The sequence below is a fragment of the Nyctibius grandis genome, chromosome 9, assembly GCF_013368605.1.
Source record: "Nyctibius grandis isolate bNycGra1 chromosome 9, bNycGra1.pri, whole genome shotgun sequence".
Classification (NCBI taxonomy): Eukaryota; Metazoa; Chordata; class Aves; order Nyctibiiformes; family Nyctibiidae; genus Nyctibius; species Nyctibius grandis.
This window is the reverse complement of record NC_090666.1, coordinates 11,888,900-11,908,569: the sequence shown is the minus strand read 5'-3', so window position 1 is coordinate 11,908,569 and position 19,670 is coordinate 11,888,900. Positions and strand designations below refer to the sequence as shown.

At 43.0% G+C, this 19,670-nt stretch overlaps 1 protein-coding gene across 2 annotated transcripts in view; it reads left to right on the top strand.

The window, feature by feature from the left end:
• The first annotated feature begins 280 nt into the window (after positions 1 to 280).
• UBE2E3 (ubiquitin conjugating enzyme E2 E3) overlaps positions 281 to 19,670 on the top strand; it is a 65,101-nt gene continuing 45,711 nt past the window's right edge. The window contains exons 1-3 of one of the 2 annotated variants that reach the window (XM_068407890.1): positions 282 to 508; positions 1,701 to 1,903; positions 4,075 to 4,125. In XM_068407890.1, the coding sequence (XP_068263991.1) occupies positions 1,710 to 1,903; positions 4,075 to 4,125 (245 nt within the window). In that variant the 5' untranslated portion in view covers positions 282 to 508; positions 1,701 to 1,709. Of the gene's footprint in view, positions 509 to 1,700; positions 1,904 to 4,074; positions 4,126 to 19,670 lie in introns of both variants that reach the window. The other variant, XM_068407891.1, reaches the window with a different exon arrangement.

The window sequence follows — 19,670 nt, the reverse complement described above, 5'->3', positions numbered from 1 at the left end:
CCTTGCCCGGCCCGGGGCACGCGCGCCCTCGGCCGCGACGGGAGAGCGCCTGCGCGCACCCCGGCCCGCAGGGGGGCGCGCTCCGGCGGCCGCCAGCCGGGAGCGAGCGCCCCCTCTCCCCTCCCCCCGCCAGCCGGGAGCTCCGCCGGCGGCGGCCGCGGCAGCGGGCGGGGGCGGGCGGCGGCGGGAGGCCGGAGGCGGCCGGAGCCCCCTCCCCGCCGGCGCGCGCCCGCCGCCCCCCGCCCCGGCCCCCCGGCCCGCCGCGGGAGCCCGCGCCGCAGAGCGGGGCCCGCCAGCGCCACCCGCCGGCCGCGGGGCCGCACCGCGCCTCCCCCCGTCCCCCCCCTGCTCCGGCTCTCAATGTTCCACACTGCCCGGCCACAGAGCCGCCGCCGCCGCCGTATAGCCCCCCGGCCGCCTCCGTCCCCTCCTCGGGCGCCGCGGGCCCGGCCCGGCCCCCCGCCATCCCGCCCCTCCGACCCAGCAGTGGGACAGGACGCCGGCGAAGGTAAGGGAGAGGCGGGCGAGGCGGCTGCCGCGGCGGCTGGGCGAGCGCGGTGGGGGGAGGCGGGGAGGAGGCGGGGGGGCTGGTAGAGGAGCTTTGTTCTTGTTTTCGGCGCTCGCTGCCTGGCGGCGGCCGGGGGCGCGGAGCCGGCCTGAGTTCACGCCTCACTTGGTGCACACGCACGGTGCGGTGCGGGGCCGGGCGAGCCGCCGCCGCCCGCCGCGCCGAGCCCAGCCGCGCCGAGCCGCGCCGCGCCGGGCTCTCCCCACAAAGCGCGGCCGGGCGGGCGGGCGGCCGCCTCCAGCCCTGCCGCAGCTCCCCGCCGCGCTCCTGCTCGGCCCCCCCCGGCCGCTGGGGCAGCCCTCTCCTCCCCCCCCATCCCCCCGGTCGGCGGAAAAATGTCGGTGTGCGTGGTGGAGCGGCGCGGGGAGCGGCGGCGGGCAGAGCTGTGCAGAAGGTGCAGTTTGAATTATGCTTCTTCCCCCTCCGGCAGCTCTGTGGTGGCCAAATGCAGTTCTCGCTGCTGGCCATGTAAATAACCGGGGCTGCTGCTGCCCGAGTTGCTTTAAATGCATTTCGGGGTGTTCCCCTTTTAAAAAAAAAAACACAACATAAACAAGCAAAAAAAACCACCTCGTCGTCGTGTCTCCCCCCCTCCCCGGCCCGGCCCTTTAAATGCACAGAGCAAGTGTACATTTCCATCTGAAATCAACCCAAGTGTTACTGGCAATGTATTTTCTCGGGGAGAGGGTGGATCTGGCGTTTGGACCCAATAAAATGCTCTGCTACAGTGTAAATATTTACAGGGTATTAGTGACTTTTTAAAAAACATTTTCAGTGAGGTCTGTTATTTACAATGTGTCATAAGTTATTAATGTTCATTGCCTAAGTACCCTGCTAAATCTGTCTCATGCCTTAGAACAAAGTCGACAATTGGCATATTGTTTAAAGTATGAAAAAAATGTGAGTGGGTTTAAAAATTGGAAATATCTGTATTTTCAGAAGTGTAAATATTGCTTTGTAGCTGTCAAACTGCAGCCCTTGGGGACGAGACAGAGAAGTATATTTTGGTCAATTTCTCAGTGAAACGGAGTTGTCACCGATTCATGTGTTCTCTGGAACTTGGGGAATGGCAAGAGAGAGTCCTGCCAGTTGTATTAACTCTGCCTCTTTTCTTCTCCTTCCTGCAAAAAAGTTCCCCACGATGTCCAGTGATAGGCAGAGGTCAGACGATGAAAGTCCAAGTACCAGCAGTGGTAGTTCAGATGCCGATCAGAGGGATCCGCCTGCACCTGAACCCGAAGAGCAAGAGGAACGAAAACCCTCTGCCACCCAGCAGAAGAAGAACACCAAACTCTCCAGCAAAACTACTGCTAAGCTATCTACTAGTGCTAAAAGGTAAAGGGGACACTAAAATGTTCTGTAGTATTTTTGCACAGAATTTTGCGTCTCGTATTTGCATTGCATTTTTCAAGGCAGAGGGGTTCTTCTGGTAAAGCTCCTTGGAAGAGAGTGAAGTATCTGCTTCTGTAGTACAGGAGCCTACCGGGCAGTATCTTCATTAATCCAAGTCTTATTGGGGTAATAATTACACAGGCTTGTCATACATCTTTTGAAGAGTTGTTTGAGAACTTGGTAACTTACAGGCTGGCTGGGGGGGCACCTAAGTACATTTCGTATTTGCAAAAATGCGCGAGAGAGTGTCAGCTTCGGGTACCTTTTCAGCGTTAGGTCTCCGTGCCTGATTGGTGTAGGGTGGAGTCCTCCTGGTGTATTTTATTATGGTCTATAGACTGATGACAAGCAATGCTCTTTAATTAAGGAAGTCACAAAACCCCAGTGGCTTCTGTGGGCCTTACGACTAGCTTTTCATGTCAATGTACGGGAGGGCCTTACGCACCTTGAAGTAATGGGTTCATTACATGAAGTAATGAGTTCTTTCAGGAGAAACTTAGGCAAGTTTTCTCCCTTAGGATCTGCAGATTCAAACCATGGGGTTCTACAGGTAGCCTCTACCTTTAAATGTGAAAATCTTCAGTATCCTTGTTCAGTTATGTGTGTTGCATTTTTATTTGCATATAAGGTTTCTGGCAGTCCAACTCTCAAGACATGCACTCTGATAATTTTCTTTAAGTTCAGCTGTGTGAACTAAGCAAACTTCAAATCCCTTGATTCCAGTGGTCTTCGGAGATGAAACGTAACTTTGCAGTCCTTCCCCTGGAGCTGCTTTTCTTTACAAACATTTACAAATATCCTGTAGCAAGAAAAGCTGTAGAGTAGCCATAGTAGCTTCCGCTTTTGCTTATTCCGTGTGAATACTGTAGTTATAACCTTTAGGAACACTTTAGTAATTTTGTATTGGACTTGAATTCAGTAAATACTTTTTGAAATGTGTTAAAATTGCTGCAGAGTATGACTGGGTGGCTTTGATGACTTTGGAGCTTGTTAAAGAAACCCTTTGAAATAGAACTGGCTAAAGAAAGAAAAGTCTGGAACTACTATGTAGGCTTTGTAATTTGTTATTACTTATCTTTTTTGAAAAGCCTGAGGTGCAGGCTTTTGAGACTGAGTTTTCACCTCTTGCCTTTATTTCACTTGATTGTTGCAAGTCTAATTCTGTACATCTTGAATAGTTCAGTAGTCTGACTGAACTTAATGGTACTAGTGTAAGGGCATGCAGAGCAGTTTCTGTTAGCTTATATTTTAACAGTTGCTATTGACATGAAATTCATGGTCTTGCTCGTACAGGTCTTCTTCTCAAGGGAGGGCTTATCTGATATTTTTAAGAGGAATTTACCATGCGTCTTTTGAAATTACACCTCTTATGTATCTGAATAAACTATTAAATTGACAAATAGTTTTCGGTATTCCTTTTCTGGATCTTAGCACGTTAGGAGTGGTTGTAATGAAATAACCTGTGCTTAGCTTTACTTTAAGTTATTATATCCCTTTTTATCATGTAAATACAGCTACTGTGTAAGGTTGGGGGAGGAAGGGCAGCAGAAGGTGTGGAGAGAAGCAAAGTTGATCCAAAGAGATTATTCTAGTAACAGAGACAGCCTGGCAGATCTGCAAATCCACTTTTTAAACACACTGCAAAGTGGTAGGTAGAATACTGTGAAAAGAGTGTGTCTGCAGCCAGCGCGGTTCACTTCTTCAGCCTCAGTCACAGGTCTGTAGCGCTGGTTTAAAGTCATTGTCAAATCTGCCTGTGCAGCTCCCCCCCTTGCCTCATTTGCATATTAGCTTGAAAAGAAAATCTCTCTGGTAAAAAGTGCTCGGATGTGCAAAAGAGTTACTTTTCTGAATACTTGTGGGAAATATCTACCCAACTCAGTTGTAAGTGTTCTGTTTACATACTGCGTGGAGCAGGAAAAAAGCTGCAAAGTTTCTCAGCTGTGGGATTTGGGCTATGCCTCTGAGAACAAAGAGGAAGCAGCCATGTTAGCATTACTGAAGGCAAAGCCAATCTTGCATTTAACTGCATGGTGGTAGAGGGCAGTGTAATTCCCTGATTTATTCTATAGACTATCTCAAATGCTTTGTGTCTGTTCTCATTTCACCAACAGAATCCAGAAGGAGCTAGCTGAAATAACCCTTGATCCTCCTCCTAACTGCAGGTATGTAACGGCTTCTTAAATTGTGGACGGTAGTAGGAGATTAATGTGCTCAGGCTAACAAATGGGAAACTTAGTGTTTACGGCCGGTGACCGTTCGACAAAAATTGTGTACAGCAGATTGAACAAGCACAGGGAACATTTGATATTGAAGTTTGCTATTTTGCCTGCATGTTGGAGGCGTAGTCATTAGTGATTGATGTACATAGTAGAGTGTATTCAGTTTGGTTTTTGCAGCTGGTCACTGCCTTTGTGAAACATTAATTATATGAGCTTCAAAATACTCTGAAGCTTTCAGCTTAATGTCTGCGTGTAGTTTGAACTGGCTTTTTGAGTGCCAGGTTTATAGAGTTATCACTTCATTCTGAAGTAAAGAACCATATGTGATTTTTATATGCTTTCTCTTAGTATGTTGCTTAACAGTTAGATAAGCTGAAGTATTGCCTTTAAATTTATGTGTCTGTTGGTCAAAGTTGTAGTCTCTTGATAGAGGATATTTTTAAGGAAGTTCCCAACTTGGGAGATGCTTCTGTTAGGTTTTAGAAAACGAAATTGTAAGCTTGGAAGATTGATTGATTTGGGCGTAGATAAAGTGACGGTAACTGGAGCACTTGGTCTGTAGGGAAGTTAAATAGTAGCATGGCTAGCTAATTTCTTTAAATCTTTTGCACGTTTTGTTTAAAGGATGAATAAAAAATCTCATTAGCTGTGAGCATCCGGTGTTCAGATTTGCAGTAAAGCTACATTTCAATAATGTTGCTTTCATTTGACACATCTCAGTAAGATTTCCGACTGCAATGTGTGGTCAGATTAATAGCTCGTGTAGCAGCGACCCTTGTACACGTGTTTAAAAAAATGCTGGAAGTGCTTTCTGAATTTATGTTGGGATTGTTTGGCTTTTTGAATAGTTGGAAAGGTTTGGAGCAGGTCTTGCGAATTCAGTAAGATGTGAGTTGTTCTCCTGTCTGAATACTCTGTGAGAGCAGGGACTAACCCGAGCTGTGTTTTATTGAATTTGTGATAAAGGTGCCTTACCCTGAGGATTGTGCTGTAGATTGCCTATGGCAGTCTGATGTATTTGCATGCAGGGTCCGTGGCTTTCCCACTTTAATAGAGGCAAGCTCTGTTGAGAAAGCAAATGTCTGTTGGGTTTGTGTTTTTTTGGGGGCGGGGTATTTTTGTTTTGTTTTTAAATAACTGAAATACCTTTTAATAAATTACTGGGATCTAGTTCTGTGTTGGTCATGCCGTTTATACTTGGACCCCCAAAGGGGGCACGGTAGGAGAGAAAGTATTTAAATGAAATAGAACACCGACACTTTGCCTTATAGTTGCTAAAAAGATAATTGCAGCGGTTTCGGGTACAGCAAGTTACAGCTTGGCTTTTGGAAACAGAAGCCTCCCCCCTCACACCCTCCAATGCCATCTGATACTTAGCTCCTTGGTAAAGCAAGTTCCTCTCGTATTAGCACAAGAGTATTGCAGAGAGTTTTTCTTGCGAGCTAGTACTACCAGATGCCCAGGAATGTTGTTGAGAATGATGAAAACCCCCCAATGTGTCTAAAATTATTCAGGTTTCTTTACTACAGAGTGTAGGGGAAAAGATTATTTTTTTGGCAGTGAGGAAATCAGTGATTTTGTTCCTGTAAGTGTTTTTGAAGAGGAATTTAACCCTTTTATTCAAGAGCAACTGTATGACGAGTGCATTTTTACCTCTTGCAAAATCAAAAATATTTACAAAAGACATTAGGTTTTCAGGATGAACAGTTTGAACAGAGTTTCAGTGCCTGAAGGATTACCTTTACATTGGAATTTACTTGTTAGAAGCAGCCGTTCTGGTATCAGGAGGTAAATGCAGCTGTATGCTATGTGCAGAGCAGTTGAAGCTTGTAACATGCTTTCTTATAGGGTGCAGTAGCACAGATTAGGCAACAGACTGACACAGCAGGCATATGACACCTCTTCATTACTCGTCATGCAACAAACAGCAGAACGCTACTTATGCGTTTTTTGTAAAAGAAAATGACTTTGCAAAAAAACATTTAAAAGCCTTTATAACTTGGGCATATTCACATATGCTTTAAAAATAAAAAACCTTGTGTCATAAGGTCTCCCAAAGAGATTGCTTCATGCAAAGCTGTTTCTCCTCCAGTTCTAGAGCACACCGTTATCATTTGCAGTCCACATGTTGCAGGCTTCACAAGAGTACAACTGCCAACCAATGCTCTTGGAGGTTGATAGTCCTTCTGGTTACTCAGTTATATAAGTGATAAAAAATTAGCAATTTTTAAAATATGATAATGGCACATAGAAAACATGAAGTTTTACTTTAACAAGATACAGTACAAATACTGAAGAGTATGCTGAACTCTCCTGTATTGTGTTAAACACTGAGGGCTGCTGCCGCTTCTCACCTGCCAGTGCAGCTGCACGTGGGGTTGCTCCCTAGTCCAGTTCTGTCAGAGCGACCTGGGGCTGATTTAGCTACTTACAAATGACACCAACTGGTTGTACTGTGATTCTCATGCAAAAGAGGTGTAGGTTTCCTCAGCAGTTAAATTTCCCACAGCCACATCTATTGCTGTAACATCTGTTTTATAAAAATGCCAGAGCCCCAAGAGAGCCCCGTTCCTGGGTGTGCTGAGCCGGCCTGGGCTGCGCATCAACTTCTATTTTAGGCACTGGGATAGCAGAATGACAGGCACAGTAGAAATGTCTAAATAGCAGTTTTTTGCTTGCTTATCTCAACAGTAGAGGCTGATTTCTGATTCTGTTAATTGGACAATGAACTGTTAGAAAAATCTCGATGTCATGCATCACATTGACGTGTTTGTGAGCAGGGAATGCAAACTGCATCTCAGGGCTACCAAGTGTAAAACTTAATATCTTAATGCTGATAGCTTTACTCTTTAACGTACAGTAATACTCTAAATTCCTGTGATTTTGATGTGATTTCCAAGAAATATAGAAGATCGAAACCAATAAAATTGGATTTGGTCTTAAGCCACTAAAGATATTGGAGGGGAAATTAAGTACTGCCTTCTCCTCATGTTTTCCCCTGTCCAACAGAAGAGCCTGAAATGAGTCAGTTACTGTCCAACGTGCACAGTAGCGCTAAGACAGATAGGTAAACTGAGGACACAGGTATCTGATCCTGTTTTTTCTTGCTTTTGCTGGCTTAACTCAAAGCTGTGCTACTTGGTGCAGTGTGCTGTGTTTAATTTCTTTTGTGCTTTTAATAGCATAAAGCAAAGCTAAAAAGGTCTTGGCCCTATTGCTCCTAGGCAGCTCAATTTCAAACTGTGGCCAAGCGCTTATATATACTTCAAGGTAGGGAAGTGTGCCAAACCCCACCGTTGTACATTCTCAGGAAAATGCTGCAAAGGTCTTGCACATAATGTGTGGTAAATCTGGGCTGCAGAGATGCTCTTAAATAGGTTTGACATCTGGAATAACTATTTTCAGTTCATGGCATAAAACTGTTCAGATCAGAGGTCACCGCTCGGTAGTTAAGGTTATATCTGAGGCTGCTGTTCTGACCCGCCCAACTTGGAGGCTGCAGCTCAGGTGGAGCAGGGCACAGCCAGCTCCGATGCTCGTTGTACTTCCTGGATTTTAGGGGTGGCACAAGTGAGGCTGGTCCCAGGGGTACCGTGATTTATAGCAGATTCCTGTAGCTGTTCCTGGCTGCCCTGCTGATCCGCAATAGCAAAAATATGTACTCCCTGTCTTCTTGCCTCACTCCTCCTCATTTCCATTCCAAAATCAATCATTGTTCATCTTCATGGGAAAGTTTTTGAAGTTCAACCCACTATTAAGTAAATTTAGTAACACCAATGCCAGCTTAGTTTATAGTTTACAACCCATTTTACAACAAATCCAGTTTCGCATAAACTTTGTAGGAAATGAAGGCAAACACCAAAATCGGTGTATCCACTCAGAGCTTAGTTCATGTGGTTTAAAAAGAGGTGAGTTAAGATAGTGCATCTTTCCCATGCAAGTGGGAGAATTTAAGCATTTTATAGTCTGTTCTGTCAGTTGGCTTTAGTCTCTTTTCTTTGTTAAATTAAAGATCAGACATCTGAAAGCAAGTGATTAAAAAAATAAAAAAGAAGAAAGACCAGACAAACTACATGCCTTAGAGCACTGGTCAGAGCAACAACTTTCCTCCTTCGTAGCTGCTGGGAAATGGGAATTCTTACCAAGGGAGAGCTGCTTGGATCGTCCCAAAGGCTCCCTGCTCTGTCTCATCCTCTAGCTAGTGAGTGCCTGACCTGACAGATCCATTGAAAAGATTTTCCTTAATAGGGATTACTATCTCGGTTACTATTTATTTTCAGGCCTTGTATGCTAATATATACTAATGTGATTTCTTGAGCAATGCTACAAAAGGTGGTAGTTGGTGATTTTGCTGCTTGTAGCCTCTCCTGGGCTTACAAGTAGGTTGATAATTTATGAGTAGTTCATTTTAAAATTACTTACTTTAAAATAACACTCCCAAAGTACGTGTACTGAGCACAATGGGAGCAAGGCATGTAAGGATTTTGCTTTAGTACAGGATTCTTCTGCTTCCTAAGGACTGAATTTGTCCCTTTCATTACTGCCACATCTTGGGCTAATTCTACGCTGCAGAGTGTTGCCAACCCAACCCCACGGTCTGGAGTTTGACACAAAGAAAAATGCCTGCAAAACCCTGGCAGACGAATGCTATTACTGGTTTAGTTATGGACCCATGAATCCAGATGTTTGTAACTGTCTCACTGTGGTTATTACCCCATCAGTGGGGAAGCATTGCAGTATGTATTTAAAGCAATATTGTGAAGGTATTCTTCAGACCAGCAATTTAAGCTCTTTCAATTGAGCTGTCTGAAACAATGAGAAGCAATGAACAATTGTGCTGGCGGTACAGGCACTTCCACGTGCAGAGGTAGCACTGGATTTGAGCTAGCGAGGAAGGTGCCACAGCTAAGCTGGTAGAATCCTTCCTTTTGTTAACGTACTCTATCTACAGTAAGGTTATAGGCAAATGTTTACTCTGCAAACAGTTGTGCCTGTTGAAGATGTTACTGCACAGCTGTGGTTTGCTTCAGTTCTGCCATGGAGGTGACTACTGCAGTCAGTAAGTGAAGCGGATTCATGTGATTACTCCATAGTGATCCTGGGGGGGTGAGGGGGGAGAAAAAAATCATCCAAGTTTGCTTAAACGGTTTAAATAGGTGATTCAAACTAACTCTGCTGGATTTTTTCTCCCTCCCTTCAGAGCAGGCATTGTTCACACAAAGCATTTTGTCAGACACACCAGGATATGAATAAGTCAATCCATTCCTTTGTCTCTCTAATGTAATAAGTTTCCATCTCTCCTTCGTCAAAGACAGGCGTTAGTTCTGTTGCTTTTTTGAAATCAGTAGGAAGAAGAATATTCTGAATGCAGTCAAATACCAGGCCCCTATACAGTAGCACAAACGTGTGCCCAGGTCTTCACATGTACTGTTTTTTTTCCCAGTCAAGCTGTAGACTTTTCAGATCAAATGGCAGTCCCCCAGTTTGGTGTTTATTCTGTTAATTTCTTATTAGGCAAACGTTTCCATATTTCTAAATATTGAGTCTCACTGAAAAAAACAAGATGTCAGTTTTGTTTGTTTTCACCTCTGCAGTGAAAACCCCAACTGTGAACACTAAATAGTTCCCTATAGAAGGAGAAGTTGATTAAAGTATGTAAGAGACAGTATATTAGGAGTATGTGCAAAAATGACTAGGCTGAAGCTGAATAAGCAAAATTTAAAAGAAAAAATCACCCAAATTCTACTTGATAATGTATCTTCTGATAGTTACATTATACTTTTTACTGCTTCTCCCTGCCCAGCACTTTCTCACCACCGAGTGCAATAAATGCATGCTACAAGAAAAGAAAGCTGAAGTTTGCAGAATGGTTCTGAGAACACAAACCCACACGATTATTTCTAACACTTCCTTCCCTATACAGAAGTTTGCAGTTGCAGTTACAAGAATACAATGAAGAGGGTTCACAAATCCTGTAAGAACATGTTTAAAGTAGCTCTCAAGTGAATATTGAAATTCTCCAGCTCCGAACATAGTCCTGTGGTTCCTTTCTGAAACAATTCCTTCGTTCTTAGTTGCTGAACATAAATCAGTGGCTTGCAGTGATTTAAAGATACGTTTATCTAGTGATAGCCTTGATTTATCTAGAATTATTTCTACTAAGCTTTCTTCCATTCTCTTCCATTATTTCTAAGTTTTCTTCCATTCTCTTTCTTCCCTCCCTCTTTCTTACCAGAAGAGTATAGTCTAGATCAGAGTAGGAAGGAGTGGTATAATTTAGCACAGCAGTCAGAAGGCTGGTATTTTTGTGTTTCTGACCACTTGTAGTAACAGCCTGATTTCTGCCAGCTTTACATGTGCAGAGTGGCTTTTACCTTATTTGCCAGTAGTCAGTGAAACTGCTTAAGGAGTAGGGGTGAAACAAATTTAGAAAGGCATTTCAAGAAAACATTTAAGAGTTAAGTAGAGCTAGAGTGCAGTTATTTAGCATGCTTTTATTAAAAAAATGCAACAGTGGAAGATTGTGTAACTCCTGAATGTATTGAATTGTGAGAATATTTAAATTACTTTCTTTTCAGTTGAGAGAAGATGACAGATCCACTAACTCAAAATGCCTCAAGTTTTTTCTTTCCCTGTGCTAGTATCGACCCCTTGCAAGCTATAAACCAAGGTTTTTACCACACCCCCCCAGTGAATTTCTCATGCAAGTAATCTTAGTGGCATAATTAAGACAGGGTTATGCAACACAAATCAACATATCTACTCATGGGAGTAAGTTTCATGCATACAGATTTGCAGGTTAGGCACTTGTGTAAGCAGTGTCCATAGTGCTGTCATACATACTCTTAAATGTCTGTCTGTTAATCAAAAGGTCGTGTAGACCTTTACCAGTTTTCCTTAGCGTTACTGTCAAAAAGAAAAAAAAATTGCGGCTGTCTATCTACTCTAGAGTTGTAGAAATAGTTCAAACACTTTTCATTCAGCCACTGGTGTTAGAGAACTGACCCTCATTATGTCTAAGTTTTATCTGGAAACAATAGAAGAGCCCGAGCTGGACCAGTTTTTTAAACAATTTGTTAAGCATTGTTGTGCAAAAGTTTGTAAAAACCATGAGGTAATGTGTCCTTAGACTTAAGGACAAATCTCCTTTTCAAATATCCATTTGTATAACTGTACAAAGGCCCTTCAGGCTCTGTGATAAAACTGATTAAAATATACCATGTATATATATATTTCTTTTTACACTCAAACTGTGCATTGCTCACCACTGCCAGCCTGTCATATTTAGTTTGTGATAAACACTATGTATGGCAAAGTCCTAGCACACTTCCCCATCAGACTGATTTGTCTGTGTGTACCAGTTACTCTTCTTTGGTTTGATCATCACTTTTACAGACTTGGGACATCTAATTTTAATGCAAACTAATAAAGTGCAAATACAAGAGAACCAGCTAAACTACATTAAACCCTTTATTTAAAATTAGTTGACTACTTCATGTACAACTGATGTGTGGAGATTTCCTGGAGCTGGTGTAACTAGGATTTGCATAGATGTGGAACATTTTGAAACAGGTAATATAGACATCATGAAAAAAACCTTGAACAAGTTTTCTGAGTTCAGGGCTAAGTAGGCAAGAGCAAGGATATACAGCTGCCGTCTAGGACAGGAGCACGCATACCATTAAGCTAGCCAGGAACTATGCTGTAATTTTAAATTGATGCCTTACTTTGAGCCAGTAACTGCTAATGATAAACGAGTCCTAGCCTGCTTGCATTAATTTGGATTAATTTTCCCTGTGCAGAGAGTGCACTATACTGTTCTCTAGTTCAGAACTGTGGCTGCAGCAGTTGTTAATTTTATAGCACTTACTTTAAAACAGACTGGCCAGATCATTTAGGAACTCAGATACAGATTTGGTTGACAGTGTTGAAACTACTGTTGTAAGCATCACTTTCAGAAACGAATGAGGGAAGAGATTGCTTTGATGAAACACCATGGTGACCTGTAGTTACCAGTGGGTCACTTTCAGGTTGGAAGAATTTGTAGAGAGGGTCTGTAGAGGACTATCCTACAGTCATTATTAATTGATGTTTTCACTATTGACGTGGATATTGGACTAGGGCATATAAATATTGCATTTGCAGGTAACAGTGGGGAGGAAGGGGTTGTAGGCACATTGGAGGACAGGACTAGAATGCAAAATGACGTGGGCAAATATAGGAAATTACCTTAAAAATAACATGTAATTTAGTAATAAGGACTGCAAGGCACAGCACTTTAGTAGGCATAATCAGCTGCACAAATCCGTGGGGAAGAAAAGATTGGATGAGGAGCAGTTCTTCAAAAAAGGTGTAGCCACGCTAAGGATCATGTGCTTTCCAGGAATCAATGCTACTAGGCCACAACAAGAGAAATAAATAGAACAGCAGTCACAATAGGGGGATATATTTAAAAAAAAAAAAAAAAAAAAGGCAATGTTGGAGACATGGTATATAAAGTCATCCCATTCAGTTCAGCACCAGTAAAGGCCAGCTGGAGTACTGTGTCTAGTTTTAAGCACAACACTGCAAAATGATGTGGGCTAGCTGGAAAGAATACAGATTAGAGGAAAGAAAGACAGACTAATCTTTGGATATAGAAGAAAGTTGCCACAAAGGAAATAAGGCAATTGTTGCTAGTCCTGTCTGGTGGTTGTGGAGAGCAACTTAAATTGCCATAACGAAGACCTAGTTTAGACATGAGGAGTGTCTAGCTATAATGACAGTATGCGTAAGGAGGTGGTGGATCTGCATCACCAGGGGTTTTTAAGAACAAAGTTTAGACAGACGACTGGCAGGAGCAGTTTTAAGAACAAAGTGTAGACAGATCACTGGCAGGAGCAGTTTAGCTAGTTGATTCTATCTTTAAGCAGGAAATGGACTAAGTGACCTCTTGAGGACCAGTTTGACCAAGCTATCTGTGATACCGGATTTAAATGACAATATTAAAGGAAAGCTCATGACGAAGTGATTTTCCCCTCATTTAAAAACTGTATTTTAATCAGGGTTTTGTAATATAATCGTCCTGGAAAATATACAGGTTCTATGATTTAAAGCAACAACGGTAACAGCAATTATTAAAAAAGTCACTGTAAGCGCACAGGTTTTGTCGTCAATTAAAGCCAACGTGTAGTGATTTTTCTGCTAATTTATTTTTTTTCCCACCTCATTTTGGATTTGTTTTCATTTTGGGTCCACTCCTACTTTCCTTGCACAAAGTTATCATGTTCTTCTGACTAGAAACAAGCTAGGCACATGTCATCAGTTCTCCAGAGGTATATCACCTTTGTGAGAAACTAATAGCACTGGTTATGCAGTAGATCTTGATTTTTGGTAATTCATGCGCTCTGTGCTTGGATTCTCTGCTTTTCTTCCACGAGCACGTTAAGTATCTCTAACACTGAGCAAGGGACATTTTTTCCCTGCTTCACAGAGGCAGCCTGCAGTAGATATGCAAGCCCTAATGCATCTGTGCACAACAGCCCAAATGGATCCAAGCACGTCAGAAAACAGTTGCGTAGCACACTGCCTCTGACCATGGATCCTATCTCTAAGCACCCTCTGGAGTCAGGACTCAGAAGAAAATGTAAGCAGCCTGGCCGGTTTCCAGCTGATGAGTTAATGCTACTATAAACTTCAGTAGTTCCTCTCTGAGGCATGCAGAAGGGTGCAGGCACTGGGAAGGTAGCCAACGAAGGCAAAGAGCAGACGGCAAAGCTAAAGGCCAGCCTCAAGGATTCACAATGTGATTGTCTTTGAGGTGGGTTCCTCCCTTGCCAGAAACCCTCCATGTAGCTCCAGTGGCAGGGCTGGAAATTGGTAAGCTAATTAAGGTACGCATACAGTGGGAAGCCAGCCTGACTTGCGGATGCTTGATTAGCATAGCTTGAGCAAAGGTAGCTATGCCCAGCACTCAGGCCACCCCATGACTGGATTAGCAGTACATGGTGCTGCAGAAAGACGGGCGTTCTCAATCATGCCAGGTCAGTTCATTGAGCTTGAAGCTGCAGCAAGGAGGCTTAGGTTTGAATTCAGGTTATCACTTCGCTCTGAAGCCTAGACATGGAAGTCACCAAAATAGTGAAGACAAAGTAAGTAAATCAGTAGAGCATCAGCAGGTCAGATTCCATGGGACAAATGGAAAATGAACAGCAAAGAGAAACATTGGTGTTTTCCTCTCTGTAAGGGAAGGTTAGCAGCAGAAAGCTATTTTTGTTTGCAATTTAAGTAAAGCATGTACAAAGCATGTAAATGCTTTGAGCAGAGTGAGTTTGGGGGGGAAAAAAAAGGCATTACAATAGATTAGTAGCTATGCAATAGGTGATACATTCAGCTGATGGTGATTCTTGCTGTGAAGCCGCAGCTATTGTCGCAGACAATGGACAGCCAGATTCCTCCCGCACACAGGCACCTTTTCTAACAAAGGACTTGTCTACTGCGCAGTCACTGCCTGGGGTATGCTCATACTTTAACTAGGTTTTGTCCTTCCCCCTGGTATCTCAACATCAGAGACCTCATCCAGGCTGAAGGATCCACTGGACAAGTGAAGTGGTGCAGGGATGGTTAGTTGACATTGAGCTCTGTGTTATCATTGTACATCAGTCCTCATCCTAACTTGTTCATAGATACCTAGGGCATATCTGTATCTACTTCATTAGTATTGGTGGCAGAAGCTGTAATGGGACATTACAGATTTAGCGACACCTCCCTCTACAGATACCTTAAGGGTGCATTGAACTATACCTGTTATGCCAAAGCCCAGTTTTGTGTTTAGAGTTTTGGACTTCAGCATCTTGTGGGAGAAAAAATGAGTTTTGGTTTAATTTCTAGCCTATAAAGCAAAAGCAACGAGAGGTCTTAAGAGACTAAAATCAACTTGTAATGAACGCTGTAACAAACACTATATTCCCATGGAAGCAAATTTAAGTGATCTAAGTTACACAGCACAACCTACTGCATATTAAGCATAGTCTGAGTGATTAAACAAACTTCTTATGCAAAAGGTAGAAATACTATACAACCTAAAATTGTATAAGTGTGACTAAACAGTAGTCGAATCTGAGAGGGTGATCTTCACATGATAAACTATTGGAAGCACAGTCTATGGCTACAAAAGTGTTTGCTTGTCTGGAGTAGATATTTTGTATGATACCCATACAAATTTTATCCAGCAGGTAGTGCCTAGCTCCACATTCCTCTTCGTCTGCAGAGTGCAGGGATTGCTGGGGTAGTGTGACGAGCTGCAATAGCGACCTGGCTGCCTCGTTTTTTGAGTTTGGTTTGCCTCTTTTTTTCTTTTTTTTTTCTTTTTTTCTTTTTTTTCTTTTTTTTTTTTTTTAATAACTGAAAGCCAGGATTACAGCTGGTGTACTGAACTTATACCAGAGCAAACACACTATAACTTAGTTTTTTAAAAAAGAAACAAGTTACTAAAGTAAAAGGGACATCACCAAAACGGAGCAGTAAGAGCAGTGATTTGTTTGATAATATACAGTACCAAACCTTAAATAGATCAGTACGTGGAGAAATCAATTACTTTCTAGATTCTCTGAGAACAAATATGGTGTAAGCGTCTTTCTTTCAAGTGTTTTGGTTGGCTATTTATTTTTCATGGTAATACCACAGACTAGCATTATTTTAAGTCTTTTTTTTTTGTTAAGCCTGCTTGGGTTTTTTGTCTTAGAAATAGAAGAAACAAAATAATTTCGTACCAGTTAGAAGGCAAGCTAACAGTAGTGGTTGTCCATACTAAAACAACTGTTGTAGGCTGAGCACTGTGTGGTTCTCCTAGATGTAAAGGGCGTTCTGGGCGAAGTTCCTGTACAATGACAGATGTACCTTCCTAGAAATTAGCAAAGGTGGGATCAGGGATGGAAGAAATAGAGAGATGTGAGCTCTGCTGATCACATAAATGTTTTGTTATCACTTGATTTTCTTTCTGTACAGAAAGCAAGCTCTGTAAGAACATGCCTTCAGTTAGACTTCAGTAATTCTGGTCTGGGAAGAAGGAACTGGGAGCTGTTACTTCCTGTGAATTGCACTTGTCTGTCTTATGTGTGATTTTTCTATGCTTTACATACAATGTCTAAATAAACATAGAAATAATTGTTTGCTGAAGGTCTAATAAACTTATTTTGGCCTGGCATTGTACAGTGGTGATCCTTACTGTTCTCTGTCGTGTCTTAATGGAGGTGAAAAGGAGGAGCTGGTTCTGCAAGTTGATGCCAAGGTATAGAAGCACTTGTGAGGTATTTTGAGCTTTTTCTGTGGAACCATGAGTTTATAGCACTGAAGCTGTAGTTACCAAGTATAGAAAGCTGTGTTCAGTAGTAGATTCTTTAAAAAGGTATTAGAATGTTGAAGGAAAAAATCCCAAAGTTTGTTTTTTCCTTTTTAACAGTTAAAAGGGTTGCTACTCTAAGCACTTTCCATTAGGCAATTGTCGGCTGGAGAGATGGAAAAGGTTTCTTCTGCTTTAGCTAACCTTCTTCACCTTTAGCCTTCTGTCCCTTCAGATACAACCAGTGAGAAATCATGTTACTGTTGGCTTGTTAATACAGTTACCAGGTGTTTTCAGATCCTCCTTAAAGTTTCATTCTATCCCTTTCCTAAGGCGAATTGGTGGTCGCAACAAACTATCTCCTGTTTGGGCTGTGGAGGTTTTGTGGCTCCCTGCTTTGTTTCGGGCAGTGGGTGCGGAGAGGTCCCGTGGGTGCGGCCAGCTCTGGCACTGCGCTCCAGCATAATTCAAATGCTGGAGAAGCTGGTGCAAAATTTTAAATTTGGTGTTACATCTGCACAGTGGCACCTTCTGCTTTGCATGGAGCAAGGTTAAGTGCGTACCGTGTATGCTCGTATCTGGATTGGCGCTTGATGAGAACAGTTGAAGTGCGTGAAGGACTGAGTTGGGGGGGGGGGTGTGGAATGGGTCAAACATGTTTGCTGGCTGCTTCTGTTAGGTGATCACTAGTGAAGCAGTTACGTGCTGACATTTTAACTCTCACACTGAGATTTTATTAGAAAATTTTGAATTCCCCTGGTCCTTATCCCATTTAAGTATGAGGGGAGTTATGTAGTCTGAGGCAGACAAAGCTTTGCTAGCCTAGAAATCATAAGCCAAAATAAATCTGTCCTCACAAATACCTAGGCTGTATACAACATTGGAAAAATAAATCTTTGAACTTGGGACCCAGCTTTCTGGATTTCTTGGCTGCCTGGTTCGCGTGGCTGTGGGCACATCACATCGCTGAGCTCCCTGGTACGGTGCTGCCAACTGAACTAGCCTGAGTCCCAGCAGGGTAGTAGGGCTGTGTGCTGGCAGGTCATTCTCTCTGATAGGTACCTGTACCTTCTGCAGGCTGCTTAAGGACACGATTGTGCCATTCAGTGAATGAATGTGAGTCCTCATCCTGCTGGATGCTATTTAGGCCGTCTGCATTGCCTCTGAATTGCGCTGTGTGCTGCCCTGTGTGGTCTGCTGAGGAGCAGGCTGTGCTTGATGTTTGTGCTGTAAATGGCTGCTGCCTACTTCTCATTCAGGCAGGACTGTAACAGAGGTTTTGGTAACTCTGCTTTGTTTTCTAACAAATGCACCTCAAAACAGACTTCAAAATTTCACCAGCAGCAGTGGTGTTACATACAGATTTGGTGTGCTTAATTTTTCTTTACTCCTGTATTCAGATTCTGACCTTTGAAGAGTAAATGTAAGTAAAATCTCCTATCTGGATTGTCAGACTCAGCTGTGCTTGCAAGCTCTTTTTGTTTTTCAACATGGGAGTAAGGAGACAGGAGTGACAGTGAGCATACCTCTTGCTACCCCTGAGATAAGCTGGATACCTCCCCTCTAAAATCCTCCATCCAGGCTGGGCAGCTTTCCAGTAAAGATGACACGTGCCCACCAATGTGATAGCAGCTAGTTTCAGGAGGTGGAGAGATAGGAGTACTGTTTGAAAAATACTGCTGCACCAGTACAAATACGACTTTGGTTTTCTGTGTCTTGAAAGTGTGTGAAGAACAGGTAGTTATGAGAGACCGTATTGCCTCAGGTCTTAGTCTAAATCCATTTATGCCCACAAGCATTCCAGGTTTGTTAACTTTGAAAGAGCCATTGACTTTTGAAGCCTGAAGGAAAAGAAAAAGCAACACTAAATCGTGCAGTGAACAGTCCGTGCAGTGCACTGAATGTTATTTCTGAAAGTAATTCTGTTGATCTTTTTCTGAAGTTGGTCACATATCACACAACTGAGGGGTCAGTTCTGGTTAGTTTTGCAGTAGCTGTCATTAGTGATGAACGCTCGACGAGCAGCGTCTGGGAGATGCTGCGCTGCTACTGCTTGTGCTTTCCCTATGCAACATCCCTGTTCAGTACCAAGTCAGCTGGGGAGTGCAAAGCACCATGAGTCATCCTGGCACGACTGGAGTGTGTAGCTGCAGTCTCTAAGCTAGGGGCAAGCCAGACCCTGGGTTTTAGCCGGTCTGTATGCAGAACAGGGCAGGGAAACACACTTCTGAGCTCTGCTGTCCTAGGGTGGGTGGATAAACTGCCGTATCGTGGGAGCTGTTTGAATTTGCACCAGCTGCATGTGGTCCCAAGAGGCCGAAACCTCCGTTAGGAGCGAACGTGTTTCTGGGGTGCCCCAGCTCTGCCCCAGAGCCAGCGGCACCAGCCAAGGGCACCCCTTTCTGTTGGGGAAGAACAGTGTTGGCCCAGTGTGCTGATGGTGTAGCCGTGCTCTGCGTGTAGCGTGACTCAGAATGAGTGCGCTGATCAATATTGTGCTTCGCAATCTGTCGGTTAGTAGTTTCTCTGATCTTTTTCTAGCCTCTAAAGTTTTAGTGTTGGAGTCTGGATCACCACTGGAATAGGAGTTCGGGGGCAAAGATCTTCCTAAGTGAAGTTTGAGAGAGAGATCTTTCTGTTCTCATTTTTGGTGTCTGCAGTAAGTTGTTCCCGTTATTATTAATTCTTCCGGCAGGTTGAGTTAATTTATTTGTGTATTAGTTTTATGCTGCTGGATAAATTATAGATTTTATAATGGTCCAGGTGCTCAGAGCTTTGCTGTTCTTCTAAATGTGAAATATAAAGAAAAAAATAAGTCTGAGTAATTTTTTGGCTTGTTGAATAAATGTAAACATCGTGAAGCTGTGCCAGAGTATAAATACAGAGGGGATTTACTTTGCAGAGAATGTTATTATCTACTCCAGGATGTTCTACTTTGTGGGTAGGATTAGTGCTCTATATTATACTGGGACACACCTTTTTACAGCTACTACTCTATGCAGCAGAAGATTAAAAACTTTTACCTATAATTCCTTGTGTTTTCAGACAAAGTTTCTTTTGCAGTTACAGCTGATTACTAATGGCCAAAGGTTGAATGGAGTTAACATAGTCATAACAAGAAAAACTCCCTGATTCCCTGGTAGGTGTAAATAAACTACCTACTGCTTGT